This window comes from Bubalus kerabau, chromosome 22 (assembly GCF_029407905.1).
Source record: "Bubalus kerabau isolate K-KA32 ecotype Philippines breed swamp buffalo chromosome 22, PCC_UOA_SB_1v2, whole genome shotgun sequence".
Lineage (NCBI taxonomy): Eukaryota > Metazoa > Chordata > Mammalia > Artiodactyla > Bovidae > Bubalus > Bubalus kerabau.
The window spans coordinates 24,822,000-24,844,708 of NC_073645.1; the positions used below are offsets into that span (position 1 = coordinate 24,822,000).

The window sequence follows — 22,709 nt, forward strand, 5'->3', positions numbered from 1 at the left end:
GTGCTAATAGGATCTGTCAACCCTGCCTTTCTCTGTAATTGAGTAAATTGTGACCTCAGTCTAATCCCTCCCCCATCCCCCATTCCCTTTGTGTATGTGTCCACTTACCATCCTGAGAACGTGGGTAGTGATAAATAAAGCATTGAGTAGAGCCGTCTCAACTCTTTGAAAGCAGCATGATGCCAGCCCTCTAGTTATATTTCTTTAAGTGTTTACGTTTTTCTGTATTCTTTCTCTTGTGTAGCTGGAACCCTGGGGATGCAAAGCCATGAGAGAGGCCAAGAAGCTAACAAAGTAGCTGTCTCCCTTGTTAGCTTGTTCCTTTATTCTTTAAAAACAAGATAAAAACCATCTGGCTCAGGGCATTACATTTTCCTCCCCCATGCACCTCTATAGATGGAGGCTTCACCTGCAGTGAGGGTTTACATTGATTAGGGAGGGAGCAGTAATTCAAGCTTCCATCCTCTTCAAGGATACTTTGCAGTCTTTAAAGGTGCTGACCCACTGAGTTAAACTGTCAAGGGAGGATAAAAAAGTATCTTCATCCCAGGAGGTAACAGCTGCCAGGTTTTCAACACCTTGCATGCTGCTGGAAAAATGTTGCAATTGTCAGCTGAAGAAAAATGACTCTGTTGTCATCTTCTGTTAATGACTGGGCCTTATAAAAGGAACTGCATAAGCCTTTTAGAAGGAGTAAGTAGCTGTTTTCCTTTCCTACCACCCCACCCCTCTCCTAAATTCCTATGCTGTTCTAAACATTAACTTGGAGTAGATGCACAGAAACCAGCGGTAAAGAACTTAAAACAATCCAGTGTAAGAATGGAGGTCTGATTGGCATAGCTCCTTTATACAGTTGGATGAGTAGGAGGAACAAGCATATCACTGACACAGAAAATGACATTATCATGTGTTTGAACAAAACAACAACAACAACAAAAAGTCATTCATAAGCCAGTGAACTGAGAGAAAACATACTGTATTTCTGCTCTTAGGAGGACAATTTGTTTTCAAGCAGCATCCAGATGGGTAAATACCACGACATTTCTTTTTCAAGAGAGCCACTTCCTTTATAAAAAAAAGAGAGAAACTCACTGAATTTACTTCCTTTAATAGCTCTGTAGTGTTTGTATAATATGTAATGGCATTCCCTTCTTTCTGATTTGATTGATGAGGGGGAAAGGTTTAATGAAGTCCCCCATATCAGGCTGGCAGGTTTTTTTTCCTATTTGTTTTAGGTTAGTCATTTTAATTGTATTGAGTAATTAGAAGGTACACACAGCCAAGGGAGCTTTGTTCTGATAATTGCTCAAGAAAACCCATTCCATATCTGCCGTTGCTTTGTGTTAAGATATTTCTCCCCCTAGTGGAAAGAGTAAGCACTTTGGCTTGGCAGTAGGCAAGGTGTAATTGCAATATGACAAACTGTGCTTCAGGGACTATCTTGTAAATACTTTAGTTTGGGGTTTGGCATTATTTCATTATATATGTATGTTTTTTCCCCTATGAAATTCCTACTTCTTTTTTTTTCTCCTGAAATGCTTTGGGCTTCGGATGGAAAAAAATTGCCTGAGATGTTTATTAAAAAAAAACAAAACACAACAACACAAAAACATAGTGCATCCTGGGTAATGTTTTGCAGCTTGACTTAATTTTAGTCATCTGTTTTAATTACCTATTTATAAAAATGCTTTTGCATTTGTAGACATTATTTAATACTTCAGAAGAAGCACCTCATTTGAAATAAATAAATAAATTGTACTTCTTTTAAATAATCCGTGTAAAAGACCTTAAAGGTAATTAATGTAGGTCTCTTAAGTAAGACAAAAGTGATCTTTCCAAGTCTGATGAAGTGATTTGTTTATTTAACTTCCTAGTTTGGCTGAATCCTTTAGAGTCTAATAACTTTTTTGTTTTTTAAACATGGCTTTTGCAATTTGTGTCTTGCTACAAAAACCCGTTTTCAAAAAGAAGCAATTTAATAATCAGCAGTCTTAAAATTACTTTGAGGAAGGAAGACCGTATAGGGGGTTGGCGTTTTGTTTTATTTTTATTTCAGTGTAATCATTCTTTGATAAATTGTGTAATCACTGACTTAGTAGAAAAAATATTATTGAACTCCTGGGTTGCAATGACCATAAAAAGTGTATTTTCATATAGAGACATAAGATACTGTGAATAAATTATAAAGGAAACAGTTTATATGCTGGTTGAAGTCCATATGGGCCCAATTCATTTTGTGTTCAGTGCTTAATCTGGATGTACCATTAAAAAGGTAGGAGGGGCTATTGTACCCAGTTGCATGAGTCCTTAAAAAAAAAAATCTACCATAAGAGCAACATGGAATGAGATCAGATACAGCTTTGCATCTATTGAATGAGATTTGATAGCATCATTGTGGCATTTTTAAAGTTCAGTTTCACCTTTCCTAGATGTTGCTTTTAGTTTGCTTTTTCTACTCTATATATATATATTTCTATATATATATCTGAAGGTCCCTGTATACTCCTTCCCACCCCCCAGTCACTAGCCATTTTCATTATAGTATATCTTGTTTTGCTATAGGGCTGCTGAACAGATTTCTTAAGCAGCTTTTTGCAAGGTTAAAAAAATGCAGCCTGGTAACAAGTTTGTGTCATTTTAAATATATACCTTCTAGTAAATAAGGAGAAGTCTGGCAATCAATCCCTTTTAGTGTGTTATATGTTTCACCTGACAACTAAACCTTCTATTGATTAGCCATTACTTTGTTAGATAATCCTATGTCATTGAATCCATTGTAAAAAATTAAACTCTTTAAAATGTTTTACCCTAGCAGCAGTGTGAAAATTGAAAACTTGTTCAGAATTACAGCCTGCTTTTACAAAGCAGGTAGTTTTCAGCAAGGCATCTTACTGGTTTATGCTTATGTGCTTTATATGCTATATAAAAACGTATTAAAGTACTCCAACGCAAAGCTCTCTGCCTCTGGTTTAGCAATGACGCTACCTTTTCAGATGTTGTGTGGAGATAGAACCTATCTTGCCTGTGGCTGTTATACTCACTAGTGTATTTTAGCTGAAAGGAGTCTTACAATAGTAAAATACTGAAAGTAAAATATTTGATTATTTGGCCTTTTTGTTTCATACTGATCTAAGGACTCTGACCCGTTTTAGTTCACTAATCTAGGTGACTTCCTTTGGAGAAAAAGAAGATCATATACCCATTTTACAGATGAAATGTCTAGAAAATAAAACCTGTATATATCCTTGGGCTTCCCAGGTCGCGCTAGTGGTAAAGAACCTGCCTGCCAGTGAAGGAGACTTAAGAGACACGGGTTCAATCCCTGGGTCGGGAAGATTCCCTGAAGGTAGGGCATAGCAACCCACTCCAGTATTCTTGCCTGGAGAATCCCATGGACAAAGGAATCTCTCAGGCTACAATCCATACGGCCGCATAGAGTAAGACATGACTGAAGCGACTTAGCATGCATGCACATCCCTACTCTGGAAACTCCTACAAGTTTCCTGAATCTAACTAATGTTCCCCTAAGTTGTATTATACTCATTTTTGAGGGTAAAATAATTTTGGAGAAAAATTCGTTTTCTACCTGCCATGACTTTTTTTTTTCCCTTCAGAAAAATAAAATAACATTTTTATTAACTGTTCAAACCTCTAGTACTTTATCCCCGAAATGTTAACTGCATACTTTTATATTTTCATTGAAATAAAGGTTTCATACAGTGAATTGCATATATATTAATTGCATAAGTCACTGAATTTTTGACATCTTTTCAACTATGTAACCACCACCCCAATCAAGCTATAGGACATTTTCATTACCCAGGAAAGTTCCCTCATTCTCCTTTCCAACCAGTTTCCCTGTCCACAATGAATCAAACATTGATCAGCTTCCTGTCATAGATTAGTTTCACCTTGCTTGAATTGTGTGTAATAGAATCATACATGTTGGGGTCTCACTCTCACTCAGCATAATGTTTATGAGATTCACTATACTGCTGTGTTTATCCAGTTGTTCATTCTCTTTTACTGTACAATATATTCCATTGAATAAATATACTACACTTTGTTTCCTTTGTTTGATAGACACTTGAGCTATTTTCATTTTTTTAAAAATGAAGTTGTTATGAATGTCCTTTAAGCTTTTTTGGTGAGCATGTGTTAAATACTTTTTCATGTACTTATTGGCTATTAATATATTTTCTTTTGTTAAGTATCTGGGGGTTTTTTTGCATTAAACAAATTGCATTGTCTGTCTTCAGTTGCTCAGTTGTGTCTGACTCTTTGCGACCCCACGGACTGCAGCACACCAGGCCTCCCTGTCCATCACCAACTCTCAGAGCTTGCTCAAACTCACGTCCATTGATTGAGTGGGTGATGCGATCCAACCATCTCATCCTCTGTCGTCCCCTTCTCCTCCGCCTTCAAACAGACTCAGGGTCTTTTCCAATGAGTCAGTTCTTCGCATCAGGTGGCCAAAATATTGGAGTTTCAGCTTCAACATCAATCCTTCCAATGAATATTCAGGAATGATTTCCTTTAGGATGGTCTGGTTGGATCTCCTTGCAGTCAGGGACTCTCAAGAGTCTTATCCAACACCACAGTTCAAAAGCATCAGTTCTTCACTGCTCAGCTTTCTTTATAGTCCAACTCTCACATCTATACGTTACTACTGGAAAAACCATAACCTTAACTAGATGGACCTTTGTTGGCAAAGTAATGTCTCTGCTTTTTAATATGCCATCTAGGTTGGTCATAACTTTCCTTCCAAGGAGTAAACGTCTTTTAATTTCATGGCTGCAGTCGCCATCTGCAGTGATTTTGGACCCCCCAAGAATAAAATCTGTCACTGTTTGCATCATTTCCCCATCTATTTGCCATGAAGTGATGGGACCAGATGCCATGATATTAGTTTTCTGAACATTGAGCTTTAAGCCAGCTTTTTCACTCTCCTCTTTCACTTTCATCAAGAGGCTCTTTAGTTCTTCTTCGCTTTCTGCCATAAGTGTGGTGTCATCTGCATATCTGAGGTTATTGATGTTTCCCCCTGCAATCTTGATTCCAGCTTGTGCTTCATCCAGCCCAGTGTTTCTCATGATGTACTCTGCATATAAGTTAAATAAGCAGGGCGACAGTATACAGCCTTGACGCACTCCTTTCCGTATTGGATCCAGTCTCTTGTTCCATGTCCAGTTCTAACTTGCTTCCTGATCTGCGTATAGGTTTCTCAAGAGGCAGGTCAGGTGGTCTGGTATTCCCATCTCTTTAAGAATTTTTCACAGTTTGTTATGATCCACACAGTCAAAAGCTTTGGCATAGTCAATAAAGCAGAAATAGATGTTTTTCTGGAATTCTCTTGCTTTTTCAATGATCCAGCGGGTGTTGGCAATTTGATCTCTGGTTCCTCTGCCTTTTCTAAAACCAACTTGAACATCTGAAAGTTCATGGTTCACGTACTGTTGAAGCTGGCTTGGAGAATTTTGAGCATTACTTTGCTAGCGTGTGAGATTAATGCTATTGTGCTGTAGTTTGAGCATTCTTCAGAAAAGGCAATGGCAACCCATTCCAGTACTCTTGCCTGGGAAGTCCCATGGACGGAGGAGCTTGATTAGGTTACAGTCTGTGGGGTCGCGAAGAGTCGGACATGACTGAGCGACTTCGCTTTCACTTTGACGCATTGGAGAAGGAAATGGCAACCCACTCCAGTATTCTTGCCTGGAGAATCCCAGGGACAGGAGTCTGGTGGGCTGCCGTCTATGGGGTCGCACAGAGTTGGACACAACTGAAGCGACTTAGCAGCAGTAGCAGTTGAGCATTCTTTGTCATTGCCTTTCTTTGGGATTGGAGTGAAAACTGACCTTTTCCAGTCCTGTGGCCACTGCTGAGTTTTCCAAATTTGCTGGCATATTGAGTGCTGCATTTTCATAGCATCATCTTTTAGGATTTGAAATAGTTCAACTGGAATTCCATCATCTCCTCTAGCTTTGTTTGTAGTGATGCTTCTTAGGCCCACTTGACTTCGCATTCCAGGATGTCTGGCTCTAGGTTCAAACCATCGTGATTATCTGGGTCATGAAGATCTTTTTTGTCTATCTTAGTTATAGATAACAGACCTTTGTCAGATATGTGTTCTGAATATCTTCTCACAATCTGTATCTTGCCTGTTTATTCATGGTGTGTTTTTGATGAGAAGTTTCTGATTTTTGAATGAAGTTCAGTCAGTTAACCCTTACCTTCTAGATTTTACTCTAGAAACTTTATAAAATTCAGCTTTTACCTTGAATTCTGGCCCATTTCAAATTAATTCTTAAGTGTGCTGTGAAATAAAGTTTGAGGCTCATTATTTTCCCATACTTTATTTTGGACTGAAAATTATTAAGATAGTTTATTTCTTCCTTCAGTTTATTATTAACATTTTAGTGTACTTACTTTCTGATTTGTTTGCTTGGCTAGTCATTTTAGTATTTGTTTAATTATTATTTATATTTTTATTAAAATATAGTTGATGTATTTCATACCATACTATAATAAGTTACAGGTGTACAGTATAGTGACTCACAGTTTTTAAAGGTTATACTACATTTATATTTACTATAAAATATTGGCTATATTCCCTGTGTTGTACAATCCCCATAGTTTTTTATTCACTTGTTTTGGAACCATTGCTGAAAAGACTTTCCTTTCCTCCATTGAATTACATGGGTGCCTTTGTCAGAAATCAGTTGGCTGAACAAATGTAGTCTATTTCTGAACCTCCTGGAAAGGAGGCTGCTTGCTGCTGTATGCAGAGCAAAGGGTATCAGTGGCTGAGGCCCCGACCAATTCCTACTTCATGTCCCTGAGTGACACAGAAGATGAGTTCAAGGTCTTCTGTTTTTTTTAGAGGTGTCTATCCTTGCACTGAACTCTGCACTGTCTTGATTATTGTAGCTTTGTTGGAATCAGGTAGTGTGAGTCCTCCACATTTTTATTTTTAATATTGTTTTGGCTATAGGTACTTTACACTTCTATATAAATTTTAGAATCGTTAGAATTTCTATTAAAAAGAAGTCTGTGGGGTGTTGATTTGGATTTTTTTTGAAACTCAAATATCTATTTGCATAGAATTAACTGCTCAATAATAAGAGTCTTCCAGTGTGCAGACATGGTCTGTATCTCCATTTGTCTTTTAAAATTTTTCTAAGCCATGTGTTTTTTTTTCAGTTTTCAGTGTACATTTTGTGTATGTAGTTTGTTAGATTTATTCCTAAGTATTTAATGTTTTTCAGTGCTATTATAAACTTCTCTCATTCTCTAATTGTTGTTAGAGTATATAAATGCATTTGGTTTTTGACTGTTGTCTTTGTTTCCTATCATTTATGAATAAAGAGAATTTTTTTCTTTTCCAACTTGCCTTTTGTTTCTTTTTTCTTTATTTGAATTGCTAAGGCCTCCATATAATGTCGAATAGATGTGGTAAAGGATATCTTTGCTTTGTTCCCAGGCGTGAGACAGTTTTAAATAGTCTTTGACCACTAAGAATGATGTTAGTTGAAATTTTTTAGATGCCCTTTATGGGATTGAAGAAGTTCCCATTTATTTCTAGCTTGCTGAGGTGTTTTGTTTTGTTTTTTAATTATACATTGGTGTTTAATTTTGTTAAATGCACCTCCCATTCTATTAATATGGAGAATGACATCAGTTGACTTTGTTAAGAAGTTTTGTGTCTGTGTCCATAAGGGATATTAGTTTGTAGTGTTTTTTTTTTTTTTTTTTCTGATATCTTTGTTGTGATGTTCTTCTTCCTTACTGTTTAATAGAATTCACCAGTTACACTGTCTGGCCCAGAAGTTTTCTTTGTGGGAAGATTTTTTTTTTTAATTTTATGTGTAATGTACTGTGCTTAATTGCTCAGTCATGTCCAACTCTTTGCAACCCCATGGACTACAGTCCGTCAGGCTCCTATGTCCATGGGGATTCTCCAGGTAAGAATGCTGGAATGGGTTGCCATGCCCTCCTCCTCGGGATCTTCCCAAGCCAGGAATCAAACCCAGGACTCCCACATTGCAGGCTGATTCTTTACTGCCTGAGCTGCCAGAGAAGCCATTTATGTGTAATAGTTTCTAATAATTTCAACTTTCTTAATAGTTATAGAGCTGTCTGTTGTTAATTTAGTCGCTAAGTCATGTCCAACTCTTTTACAACCCCATAGCCCACTAGGTTTCTCTGTCTGTGACTGGAGTGGGTTGCCATTTCCTTCCCCAGGGGATCTTCCCGACCAAGGGATTGAACTGCGTCTCCTGCATTGGTAGGCAGATTCTTTACCAGTGAGCCACCTGGGAAGCCCCTATAGAACTGTCTAGATTTTCTGTTTCTTATTCTGTCAGTTTTGGTCATTTGTATCTTTCAAGAAATGTATCCTATTTTATTCAACAGATTGTAATCTATTAATATCTTTTATTTTAATACTCATCCATTTTGTCAAATGAGAGCCCATTTAGGCTGGCATCTGTGCCCCTATGATATATGTGCATCATTTCCTGAGTATTTCCAGGTTTGTTTTGTATTTATTCTGTCCATTCCAGGAATCAACCATTTCTCCAGGGAGCTATGGCTCGTTGTAGTGCAGAATTGTATTTAGAAGCCAGGATTTAAATGTTAACTTTTATTTTATATCTGTATTATATATTTTGAAAACCATGAGTTCACATTGATAGCTCCAGTTCCCATACAGTGTCAACAGAGTTTGTTTTAGGTTTTTCCCTTTTCATATTTGTAATTCTCCTTTAATGGTAAGAAACCTGGTTTGAGTTTTTTCCTCTTAGCACTTTAAAAAATCCTGTTCCTTGGGAGCTCCCTTGTGGTCCCGTGGTTAGGACTTGGCGCTTTCACTGCCAAGGGTTCAGTTCAATCCCTGCCATGAGGTGCAGCACCCCCTGCAAAAAAAAAAAAATTGTTTTCCTTTGTCTTCTAGACTTCACTGTTTTGGGTGAAAAATCTGCCATTATTTACATTGTTGCTCCCATATATATGGCATCCCCTTTTTCTTTGGCTGCTTTTAAGGTTTTGTTTTTGTTACTGATTTTCAGCAGTTTTGACTGTCTTGGACCTAGGTTTTATTTTCTGATATTTAGGGGTTTTTGTATTTAATCTTTTGGGGTTTCCTGTTCTTATAGTAGCAAGCCAATGGTTTTCACCAAAATTTGAGAAATAGTTGGTCACTATTTTTATAACTTTCTGTGCCCCATTTTTGCCTCTCTTCTGGGTCTCCAATTCCATGATATTAGATCATTGAAAATTGCCCCACAGGTGACTGAGACTCTGTTCTTTTTTTTTCTTTTACCCTTTCTGTGCTTCAGATTATTTCAGTTGATCTGTTTTTTAAGTTCATTGGCCTTTTTTTGTGCCATCTCCAACCTGCTTTTAAGCTCATCCAGTACATTTTTAATTTCAGATAACATATTCATCCATTCTAGAATTTGTTTGGCTTATTTTATTTTATTTTAATGGTGAAAATTTCCATCTGTTTACTCACTGTGATTGTATTTTTCTTTAAGTTGTTAAACGTATTTGTTATAGCTTCTGTAGAACCTTTATGAACTGATTCCCATCACTAGATCATCTCTTGGTCATTTTCTGTTGATTTTTTTTTCTCTTTATTATGGCTCCCTTTTCTTCTTCTCATGTCTAGTAGTTTTTATTGTTTACTGGACATTATAAACAATACATTGTGGAGACTCTGGTTTCTTTTCTCTTCCTCTGTTTATCTTACTGGCTGATCACTGTGACTTCATAGAGCCTGGTTTTATGTTTGTTAGGGCAGGTGTGTTTTGGTTTTGCCCTTAGTCCTGAGGCATTATCCCTTAGTCCTCAAGACTTACTCTTTAGTCTGAATGCAGGGTCTTTCTAAGCTTTCATTAGAAAGTTTGATGTGCTTATGAAGCTCCTCTAAACTCATATTCAAAACCCTGTGTCTCCTCATGGGCAGCAGCTGGAATCTCCTCTCATATCTTTCAGTCTTCTAGCTATTACTTTATTTTGGAATATTTGGAGTCTCTCATTCGTGTAAGTAATTTGAAGGTTAGCCGTAGATTTGAGAGAAATTTATATGCATGTTTTGATGCTTCCTCCCTGCCAGAGGAAGGACTGGCTCTTTCTGTTTTCTATTTTTCTTCTCAATTTCGAGCCACTGTGGCTGCCCTGAACTCCCCAAGCCAATAGACTGTCTTTCTAATTGAAGTTTTAGCCATCCTGCATCAAATAGCCTAGTGAGTACCCTCATGGAAAAAGCACGTAAACATGGATCTTACTAAGTGTGATTCTCCTCTTTCTCAGTCCTATTCTTCCCCCAGTTTCTGCCTACTTTTGGTCAACCTGTAGTGCTTTTGTTTTTTTTTGAATATTTTTTCCATGGTTTATAATTGTTATCTGAGAAGAGTTAATTTAATACAAACAAACATCTCTGCCATTATTGGAACTAGTACTCTTTGGCCTAAAGTTTTATTTTATTTAGTATATACCAATTGCTTCATAAATGTCTTAAGAACACAGTTTAAAAATTGTATTGTCTGTATATGAATAGTTTGTGGTATTAGCAATTGTGAAAAAGTACTGAACCCTGAGTCCAGATGTACATGTGCCAATAGTGCCTGTACACTAATATCAAATGATCCAGTTTATTCTTTTAAAGTATGTGTTTGAAATAATTTCAACTTAAATAATATAAGAATAAAACAATTAAGTGGATAAATTTTTAAAAATTTAACTTGTTTAAATGGAAACTCAAATTTATAATGTTATTTTCTCTATTTTCTTAAATTTTATTCTTATCTATCTGCTCTTTTCCAAAGAATGATAGTTGACCAAAAATGAATTATTTAAAATATCTGTGTCCATTGAAAATATAAATAAGTACATAAATGAATAAGCAGACAAATGGAAGAACTCATAGCTCTCCCTTCAGAAGAATCCCAATTAATTAATGTAGAAGGAAAGAGAACACCATTAGGACGCGACAGTAAAAATGACCATAGGCAAGATCTAACAATATGCTAATATTAGCATGCAAAAGTTGAAGCAGAAGCAAAATATTTGCATAGTCTTAAAGTATTTTCCTCAGTATATTTAGTAATTTCTAGACGAAAAATGTTAAGCTAATGATAGAGAATCTTGTTAGACACAATCTTAGGCAAATGGTCAAGGTTAACATCAGTATTTCTGAATACTCAGCAGTTTGGTGCATTGAGAACAGTACCTCACCTCTATGGTATCCTTCCCAATAATGTACAACCTCAGTCTGATCTTGAGGAAACATGAGACAAACCCAAACTGAGGGACATTCTATAGATTAATCAGTACTCTTCAGCAGTGTCAGAATCATGAAAGATAAGCAAAGATGGGGAAATTGTCACAGATTAGAGGAGACTAAGGATACCTGGCAACTAAATGCAATATGGGATCTTGAATTAGATCTTGAACGGAAGAAGAATGTTAGTGGAAAAACTGGTGAAAGTCAAGTAACTTCTTAACTTTGTATTGTACCAAGGTTAATTGGTTTATTTTGATAAATATTCTCTGGTTGTGTAAGTCTTCAATGTAAAGGGAAGCTGGGAAAGGCTGTACAGGAACTCATATCTTGCAACTATTCTGTAAATCTAGAATTTTAGAAAATTGATATTTTCTTATTATTGGTTATGAGATCACCTGTGTCTTAAGACTTTTCTCTTTAATTTAAACACATATGTGTATATCAAGAGTTCTCAAAGAGTATTCTTAGACCAGTAACGTTAACATCAGCTGGGGACTTGTTAAAAATGCAAGTTCTCAGAAGCTCTGGGGATGGGACCCGGCAATCTGTATTTTAACAAGTCCTCCAGATGATTCCGCTGGGCACTAATGTTTGAGAGCTGTGACTTGTACTTTCAGTAAAAACATAAGACTAGAAGGAAACATTTTAATCAATATATTGGCCAGTTGTATTACAATAAAGTATCAGTTCAGTTCAGTTGCTCAGTCCTGTCCAACTCTTTTAACCCCATGGACTGCAGCATGCCAGGCCTCCCTGTCCATCACCAACTCCCGGAGTTTGCTCAAACTAATGTTCATTGAATCAGTGATGCCATCCAACCATCTCATTCTCTGTCGTCTTCTTCTCCTCCTGCCTTCAATCTTTCCCAGCATCAGGGTCTTTTCCAATGAGTCAGTTCTTCGCATCAGGTGGCTAAAGTATTGGAGTTTCAGCTTCAACATCAGTCCTTCCAATGAATACTCAGGACTGATTTCCTTTAGGATGGACTGGTTGGATCTCCTTGCAGTCCAGGGGACTCTCAAAAATCCTTTCCATCACCACAGTTCAAAAGCATCAATTCTTTGGTGCTCAGCCTTCTTTATGGTCCAATTCTCACATCCATACATGACTACTGGAAAAACCATAGCTTTGACCAGACGGACCTTTGTCAGCAAAGTAATGTCTCTGCTTTTTAATATGCTGTCTAGGTTGGTCATAGCTTTTCTTCCAAGGGGCAAGCGTCTTTTAATTTCATGGCTGCAGTCACCATCTGCAGTGATTTTGGAGCCCAAGAAAAAAGGTCTCTCACTGTTTCCGTTGTTTCCCCATCTATTTGCCATGATGTGATGGGACCAGATGCCATGATCTTCATTTTTTGAATGTTGAATTTTAAGCCAGTTTTTTTCACTTTCCTCTATCATTTTCATCAAGAGGCTCTTCAGTTCTTCTTTGGTTTCTGCCATAAAGGTGGTGTCATCTGCATTTCTGAGGTTATTGATATTTCTCCCGGCAATCTTGATTCCAGCTTGTGCTTCATCCAGCCCGGCATTTCACATGGTGTACTCTGCATATAAGTTAAATAAGCAGGGTAACAATATACAGTCTTGACATACTCCTTTCCCTATTTGGAACCAGTCCATCTTTCCATGTCGAGTTCTAACTTGCTTCTTGACCTGCATACAAATTTCTCAGAAGACAGGTAAGATGGTCTGGTATTCCCGTCTCTTTAAGAATATTCCACAGTTTGTTATGATCCACACAGTCAAAAGCTTTGGCATAGTCAATAAAGGAGAAGTAGATGTCTTTTCTGGAACTCCCTTGTTTATTTCTATGACCCAACGGATGTTGGCAATTTGATCTCTGGTTCCTCTGCCTTTTCTAAGTCCAGCTTGAACATCTGAAAGTTCTCGGTTCATGTACTATTGAAGCTTTGCTAACCAACGTTTTTGCTTTTTTTTAATTATGGTAAACTACATGTAACATTTACCACCTTAATTAGTTTTTAAATATGCAGTTCGTGGTATTAAATACATTCACATTGTTGTATAATAGCCAGCACCACCCATCCCCATAACTTTTAACATCTTGTAAAACTGAAATGCTGTACTCACTAAACAGTAACTCCCTATTCCCTCCTTCTCCCAGCTAGTTGAAACCACTATTTTACTTTCTGTCTCTATGATTTTGACTAAGTGGAATCATGCAGTATTTGTCTTTTTGTGGCTGGGTTATTTCACATAGTATACTGTCCTTAGGTTTCATCCATGTTATAGTGTATGTCAGAATTTCTTTTCTTTTTAAGACTGAATACTGTTCCACTGTATGTATGTACCACATTTTGCTTATGCATTTATCTGTTAGTGGACATTTGTGGATATTAGCTATTGTGGATAATGCTGCCATGAATGTGGGTGTACAAATATCTCATAAAGACTCCACTTTCAGTTCTTCATATACCCAGAATTGGAATTACTGGATCATATGGTAATGCTGTTTTTAATTTTTTGAGGAATCACTACTGTATTGTTTGTTTGTTTTTTTTTTCCCACCTTGGCTATACCATTTTGCATTCCCACTAACAGTGCACAGGGGTTCCAGTTTCTCCACATTTTCACTAACACTTGTTTTCTGGTTTTGTTTTGTTATTAGTAACTATCCTAATGGATATAAGGTGGTAACATATTGTAGTTTTGATTTGCATTCCTCTCATGATCAGTCATGTTGAACATCGTTTCATGTGCTTTTTAGCCATTTGTATATCTTCTCGGATAATCTCTATTTTGCTTCCCTGGTGGCTCACATGGTAAAGAATCTACCTGCAATGCAGGAGACCCGGGTTTGATCTCTAGGTTGGAAAGATCCCCTGGAGTGGGGCATGGCAACCCACTCTAGTATTCTAGCCTGGAGAATCCCCATGTACAGAGGAGCCTGGTAGGCTGCAGTCCATGGGGGTCTGACTAAGCACAGCACAATCTCTGTTCAAGTCCTTTGCCCATTCTGAATAGTTGACACCTCTACCTTTCATATATACGGTGAAGTTACTACTGCTCACACACTTGTTCATGGCACATCAGTGGCACTGTTGGGCTGTCGCTTTCTTCCCCATGTCTGCCTTGTCCCTCAGCTCCCATAAATCTAGAATTTACACATAGGATCTATTTGTGTGTTGATTTTTAGAAATGGGGCAGAATTTGAAAACTGCATGACAGTATTTCAGTACCTAAACTTATTTCAAAAAAATTCTCTTTGCAGACATACAACAGCTGTGCCAGACTCTGCTTAAATCAAGAGACAGTATGTCTAGCAAGCACTGCTATGAAGACTGAAAATTGTGTGGCCAAAGTAAGTAATATTACACATTAATATATGTTATGTCACATCATAACAGTGGTTTATCTATAGATATCTTTACTCAGTAGTGCTACTAAAGAGTATTCTAGAATTGTTAAAAAGAATACAGCAGGCATCATTATGTTCAAAGCAGATTGCAAGTTGGAGTTTCTATCTCTTCAGTTGCAGCAGAATTTTTTGATTGTGTTCTCTGGTCAAACTTTAGTCTAATTCACATTTGTTGCTTGACACTAATTATGGTTTATTACAAATAAGATTTGTGTGGGACATCCCTAGCAGTCCAGTGTTTAAGACTCCAAGCTTCAACTGAAGGGGGCACAGGTTCGATCCCTAGTTGGGGAACTAAACATTCTATGTGTCAGTTCAGTTCAGTTCAGTCACTCAGTCATGTCCAACTCTTTGTGACCCCATGGACTGCAGCACTCCAGGCCTCCCTGTCCATCACCAACTCCCGGAGCTTGCTCAAACTCACGTCCATTGAGTCAGTGATACCATCCAACCATCTCCTCCTCTGTCATCCCCTTCTCCTCCTGCCTTCAATCTTTCCCAGCATCAGGGTCTTTTCAAATGAGTCAGCTCTTTGCATCGGGTGGGCAAAGTATTGGAGTTTCAGCTTCAGCATCAGTCCTTCCAATGAACACCTAGGACTGCTCTCCTTTAGGATGGACTGTTTGGATCTCCTTGCAGTCTAAGGGACTCTCAAGAGTCTTCTCCAATATCATAGTTCAAAAGCATCAATTCTTCAGCGCTCAACTTTCTTTATAGTCCACTTCTCACATCCATACATGAATACTGGAAAAACCATAGCTTTGACTAGACGGACCTTTGGCCAAAAAAAAAAAAGATTTGTGTTTAAAAAAATACAATTATTTTCATAAGTCCATTGGTGGTTTTAAAATGTAATTGAGTATAGAGTATACCTTTGTAGGATTGTGAAATATACTATAGAAAATCCAGTTATTTTATTTCACTATTAATATTTATTGAGTAGCTATTGATAAATATATTGCTTTGGAGGTCTTGATCTGACTGGACAAGTATGTTTAATCATGCATATGGAGCTACTTGCTTCTCATGTATAAATGTTTGCTGTATCAATAGACTAGATACAAAAAATAATCTTAGGTATTAGAGATCTTACAATCTAGTAATTGTAACAACTTTGCCTCAAGTTTTCCATCTCTAATTACTCAGGAACTTTGACCTAAATTTAGGTATCAACCATTTTGCTTATTCCAGAAGTAAGTGAAATTCCCATATGGGCCCTGTTTCCAGACTTTTACTCTGTATATCTGCATAATTACTGCCTTTTATAACTATTCAGGAATTTGTCACTTTTACAACACTCCCAACTTTAACTAGTTTAATCTATTGTGTTATACATTCAGGCTGTCTGTTACTGTTATTATTAGAGCCAGGCTTCGTATCATGTGTCTGCATTCTTTGCTACAAAACTCGAAGGATAGCAATATTTTTTATTTTGTATTATTTCTTAAAACATGAAGTAGTTTCAGTTGGTAAAGGACCTACTTTATCAACTGGAAATATATCATACAAAATATAACCTTTGAGAATGATCCATAGAGAAATGTCAAAATTTATTAAAAATTATGGTGAAATAGGTAGAATTAATCAGTTAAGTTAATAAATTAGAACATCTTAATGATTTACCTCAAAATCTGAATATTACGGTTTAACATATTTATTTTTTTGGTCATATAGTCATAGCCATCAAGTGCTGATTGACCCTGTTTTATATCCAGCATTTGTACATTGAGATGGGGGACCAATAATTTGGGCCTTTGAAAAGAATCTTTTTATCTTTGGGCCATGGTGTTTTCAGTTTTCATCACAACTGGGTGACTTCTGGCTAAACAAGGTAAAATCTTAGCATGAGCACTGATCCAAGGACAGGGTGATGATTTTAATGAGTTTCATTGAGAGCTGGCCAAGTGAGCATCTGTTCCTTTTGTTTTCTCACTACTTTGTAAGCCAGGATCTCTAAGCTACATAGTTATGTTGGTGTATGTCTGTATGATGGTTTTTTCCCCCCACTCCTATCCTCTACTTCAGTGGTGCATGTAGGCACAATGGCATAATTTCTTCTATGCTCTTGGGTGAGGAAATAAGTTTGCTCATTGCTTCTCATCAGTCTGTTTTTGTTGCTCCCAGATGGTGACCCTCTCATCCCATTCTTGCTTGTTCTTAACATTATTCTGCCACCTATATCCTTTCATCATCTCCTTAAATATACTAGTTTAATAATGATTTCTTTATTTCCTGATGGAACCCACTTAACTTTCTGGTTCCTTTTATTGACACACATCTTCATCTTTTGTGTCATTGCTTCAGATTTGAGCCAAATAATCAGTTGGTCAAGGCAAATAAAAACATGTAGCTGAAAAAATTTCTTTCTTGCAACAGTTTCCAGTGAGGTGCAATAACATGGGAATAGGAAAAGAGTTTTCCCTTTTTTTATTTACATATATTATGTGTATCTCATGATTCTGTGCTGCTGCTCTTGGCCTCATTTATTGCTTGCCCTTTGAAAAATAATGAGTTACCATTATTTTTGTAGGTCTGTAAGCTTGTCCCTATTTCATGCTCTTCACCTTTAGCCCTTAACTGGATAGTTTCACCTGCTGTACTTCATATGGCTATGGTTTTTAACTTGGTACTGGTATCTATTATTGATTCAGACTGTGCTCCACAGTGGCCTTGAATGTCCAGTCATCTCCATGGAGAGCAGCTATAACACAGTGATATTAACCATTTTTGTCCTCTAGTTCAAAACAACTAATTCTGACAGGAGTGACTTTGGTTTGGGTGGAGATGGTAATTGAAGTCTAAGATCTTATTGAATACTGTTTATATGAGTTTTAGAGAAGATATTAATACCAGTTAGTCCCTTTAAATATAGCAATACTGTTAGGTTTGGACCCCTAACCTAACCTATGTATGTGACTCTTCTTTGCCAGGGCTATCTTAAAATACATGTTTTATAATAGGTCTATGAAAAGAGACCCTTAGTCTTCTTTAAAATACAAGAAAGTAAAGTTGTAAGGCAAACTACAGCTACTTTGGGTTAATCATAATCTTTGAATCTCTTAAGAATGAGTCTTAAGAAAATATTTTAAGATAAAAATGGGGAAAGAGACATTTCATAGTATAACTTAATCCAAGTAATATTTGGAGGCATTGAGATGTTTTTTATTTTTTCCATAGCCTTCCTTCTTACTAATTATAGCCCTGTAGTTCATGAGATTTGTGTTTGGAACATGATAAGCTCTGTGTTTATTGTAGCTTTAAATGGACAGTCATTATTGACTGCCAACTTAGTCTTTAAAATCAATAATCATGTTGTACCTAATTGTCAGCCTTTGTGGTGTTTTTTAATTGGTAAAGAAAGCTAACTGGAAAAATAAAGAGCATTAATTTTTATCTTTTTATTGACTTTATTTAATTATTGAAATTTTTTGGTTTCAGGCTTTTCCATAATACACCCTTCCACACACACATACAGTTAAAACTGAATTGTTTTGAACCATCTGCCTAGATTTCTGCCTAGGTCAGAGAAGTTCTGCCTCTTTGTATTTAGAAAATAAACCCCTTTCACAGTCCTTTGTAGATGTATTCTGTATTATAGTAGTTGTTGTTTCTTGTTACTGTTTTTACTTCAGACTAATAATCTTTTTGCAACTGACTGAGACAGAAAAATGTGATGTTCCTTTCCACTCACTCCAGATTTTGATAGAAGACTTGTTTTATTTATTTCCAAAATTATATCCGCAGGAAACAAGCTGTTTAAATTCAGATTATGCTGAAGCAAAATGGTCCTGGTATGAGAAGCAACGTGCTGTTTTACGAGCACAGAGTCCCTTTTCTCATAACTGATTGATAGTAAATATTTTCCTGAAGAATTATTGCCAACCATGAACAGTGCAACTGTTTCACTTTTTTTCTGTGCTACTTGCTGTACCAGCCATTGTCGGTAATTAAGATCTACAATTCACAATGCAGACGTTTGCACTTCCTCTGGGTCTGTGCTATTTATAAGGCATTTCAGCTGTTCAGAGTTTCTTTTGAGTTTTAAACTACATGTTAACAGGCTTCTTTAATATACTGTTCCACAAGTAGCATGTCAGATGGTTTGTTCTATGCACAAGCTCCTCTGTTGGGTCTAAAGAGTAGCTTTGTGGAGAATATATTAAGATTTAACCATATCACTGAGGCTGATGTGATTGGAAAAAGTATAAAATATACATATAAGTGAAGTATTATAAAGTAAAGGATAAGCATTACACATTAGGCTCATTGCTGTTTTAAAGAGGCAGGAATTAAGTTCAGAAGTAATTTTTTTTTTGTCTTTAAATATTTATATGAACTTAATGAATGTTAATGGGGGTGACAGAAGTACGAGAAATACTAGTACAGTGACTTTTCCAAGCTCACTTTGAAGTAATAATAATATCAAGGACCCTCATTATAGATAAAGAGTGTGTGTATTTGGTCTGACTAAAGATATGACAATATGTAACCTTCTAGATGTGCATGATATTTAAGAATACAAACACAGGGCACCAAAATGGATCAGCAGATTGACTGCGCATTTGCTGTGTAATCAGCTTTAGGAATCCTAAGTAGCATATGCCACTGGAGGAGAAACTGTAAACAGGAATCCTGATCTGTATTAAAATTGGTAAAATTCTAAGTCATTTTCAACCATTTCAAGAAAGTTAATTAAGAAAAAAAGTCAAGACCCCAGTGAGAATCTTCATGCATTATGGTCTAGAGTAACCGTAGCTACTTGCTACCTGGACTTATTGTTACACATACAAGAAAAAGAAACTGAAAGCTGTCAACAAAATATGTTAAACTTTGCCCTGAGTGTGGATCAGCCTGATTGTTTTTAAGCCTGAAGTCAGAGGCATTGATTCTGCACATCGGCCACCAGCATCTGCAGCAGAGCAGAGCTGCAGAGAAAAACAGGATAGGGGTTTCAAGAGCCGATTTCTTGATGGCTCCTTGAATAGACAGAACTTATAACAGAGCTTTTCCAAGGCAGTTTTGTTTGCCAGAACTTAAGCTTTCTGTAGTTCTTTTGAAGTAGAGTGTTTCTGTAAACTTTTTCCCTTCAGTGAATTGTTTCGGAACCCTTTTTTAGATAGCAGCAGTGGCTCAACTGTTGGGAACCACTGATATATCTGACTGAGGCACTTCAAGATGCTAGAGCGTATTCACATTTCTATCTAGCCAGGGTGCTAATAACATTGAGTTTGTCTTTGTGGGTTGATCTAGATTAGCATGAGATGAGCCCAGTCAGTGTCTCCCTCAGTGAAGAAGGAAAGGTTGGGAGAGAGCAGGAGGAAGGAAGGAAGTTTTTCATCAAGAACTGACTGCAGTATTGCCTGCTGATGCATGTCGGATCACCCGCACCGAGAGATCACATGGCTTCTCCAAAAGTCAAACGATCAATTCGCCTCGTTTTGGCTCTGTACTTAATGCACAAACAGTGCGATCTGCGGGGCTGTAATTGCATTGTTAGGGCCAAGGAACAAGCCTGTGCCTTTTCAGCAGACAGCTGGCAGGGAGAGAGGCATGTTGTTAGGAAAGAGAGAGGCAAGGCAAATAAAATTACTGCTAACGCTCAGAGATCGGCAGGAGTCCTACTTGCCTAATCTTACCGGTGGGAGCAAGCGGCTGTTGTAATCCAATTATAGCAGCATAAGCAATTTGTTAGACACTCCGCATAATGTAACAATTTCCCAATAAACTCTGACTTGTAATAACGTCGGCAAGAGTCCGCATAAATCTGCCCGAATGGTGGGGGCTGGAGCGTTCGGCTGGGGGCTTGTAATTGGCGCCATCAGCACGTTTTGCGGAGTGCAGTATGGTGCAGTCTTTTAGTGCAGGAATTTTAAGGAGAAAAGCATGGCACACGCTTCTTAGAAAAAGAAAAGTGGCCATTAAAAGGGGAGCAGCAAGAAGGGCATACTCCTGCCTTCACATTACCTAGGAATCTTAGTATAGAAAGAAAACAGAAGGAGGCCATGTTTCCTTCTAATACTAAATGGGGGAGAGGGGGGTAGAATATGTGGATTAAATTCCTTTATTTAAAAGGCATCAGTTTCTGTTATTTAAACGCTCCTTCTCTAGCACCTCCCCCCGCCAAATGCCTTTCAGGCAGCATTTAGATAACATTTTTACAAAATTTTCTTAGCTAGGCAAGCCTAGAAATGCCAAATTAAAATATATTTTCTTCTAGAGTTTAGCATTTTCTTTACAACAGAAAATATATTTTCTTTATGTCCAGGACAAATTTTTTAAAGATATTATCTCATTGACTATCAAACCTTTGTACAGAATTCTGTCTTCTGCTTTAAGAAACATCTCTTAATGAAGGGTTTAAAACACAGATAATTGTTTGCTTAGCTGGCTTTATTATGCTTCTTATTTTCTAATTCTGAAATATATTGTGAATTTCTATGATACTAGGATTAGTAATCTTTCTTGTTGAACACTTACATTGTATAAGAATACAGTTTTTATTGTTTAGACTTATACCTGGATGATCATTATAGAAATCATTTTGATTCCTAAGTCATAAAATTACTGTTTTAGAAAAATATTTGTTGTTGTGTTGTGCAAAGTAGAACCTCTATTATTTATTGATTGATGAGTATTTGTAGTCACAGAATAGAGTTTCTTATTATACAGGGTATAGGAGGTGAAGAGTGCTCACATATTCGAGTTAATAGATTTTCATACTGTGTGTGTATTAATATCTACTTTCTTGTGCCAGCCCAACTCTTCATTGTTGTTAATTTGTGTCAAAACCAAGCTTATGAAATAAGTACAGGATTCTTCAAAATATCATGTTGCTGTGGGTATTATTACAATAAATATTTACTTTCAGTATAAACATTTCCTTCTAGTGAAGCAAATGCCGCCTTGTTTGAATGGAGCTACATCAATAAACTGCAGTGCCTCTAATAAAGCCACTCAGTGTCTGAGTTTAACTAATGGCTGATTTTCATGGCTTTGACAGTGAGCTGTGTGCGTTATTTTCTCCTGATATTGTAAAAATAATGAGAGCAAATTAGAACAATCAGTTTACACAGATAGCTCCTGATTGGAGGCGATGGGCAATATGGCAGCAGGTAATCCATCTTCGGGTTCCTGTCACATTAACTTCAGCAGTGTGAAAAGATCAGGTGGGGTAAGCAGGGATCCTGCCCAATCGGAACACTGAAATTAATGAGAAGAGCATTGTTCTGTGATCAACCTTTTAATTAGCAAGACTGGAAACCGAGGGAGTGATGAAGGCAACACCACAGCTTCACAGTGCCAGGCACAATTCCTGAAGAAGAAATGAAAAAAAAACTTTGGGTTTTACATCACACGTTTGTTGCAGTATATACAGGCATTGTGTTTCTACTCTAGAGCTGGTTTACAAACTTAAAGAAATACTACCTATACACGTGAAACTAATATAATGGTATATGCCAATTTTACTTCAACTCCAGGAAAGAAAGAAAAGGCTGCCTACTTTCCAAAGTATTGTCACAAATATTGTTGCTATATTAATGATTTATAGATGGTAATTCTATCAGGGGTCGTTGAGAACTTGGATTACCAGTACACTTTCTCTGGCATTTCACTCTGGCTTTTAACCTTTGATTTAAAAAAAAAAAAAAATCAAGTAACCAGAGAAATTAAAACTTAAATGGTCTACCTTGTCAGCCTCCCAACATTCCACCCCTCCAATATAGAGTTTTCTTTGCAAGTAGCATATGGGTTTTCTGATTTAGAGGACTTGTCATTTTTAATTGTTTATGAGAGGACCCTCATCCAGGTGTAAGCTATGGAATGTTTAAATTTTATTCCTTTCCTGATTCTGTTTATTAGGAAATTCACTATTTGGTTTTTTTCACTATGCCATTGACATCTTCGTGTGGGGGACTGTGTTACTTCAATTTATATAATTGAGAATTGAATATCAATGAATGGTGTTTATAAGAGGAAGAGGGAGAAAAAAAATCCAGGTAGTAACTGAAACTAAAGGCTAGTTCATCCACTTAATTCTCACTTTTAC

At 36.9% G+C, this 22,709-nt stretch overlaps 1 protein-coding gene across 16 annotated transcripts in view; it reads left to right on the plus strand.

Annotated features, from left to right (window-relative positions):
- Positions 1–22,709, plus strand: part of BTRC (beta-transducin repeat containing E3 ubiquitin protein ligase) — a 169,363-nt gene that overhangs the window by 97,405 nt on the left and 49,249 nt on the right. For 7 of the 16 annotated variants that reach the window (XM_055560942.1, XM_055560945.1, XM_055560946.1 and 4 more), the window contains one exon: positions 14,516–14,605. In XM_055560942.1, coding sequence (XP_055416917.1) covers positions 14,516–14,605 — 90 coding nt within the window. Of the gene's footprint in view, positions 1–505; positions 694–3,258; positions 3,347–13,708; positions 13,748–14,515; positions 14,606–22,709 lie in introns of those variants that run through there. The other 9 variants (XM_055560941.1, XM_055560944.1, XM_055560943.1 and 6 more) reach the window with 4 other exon arrangements.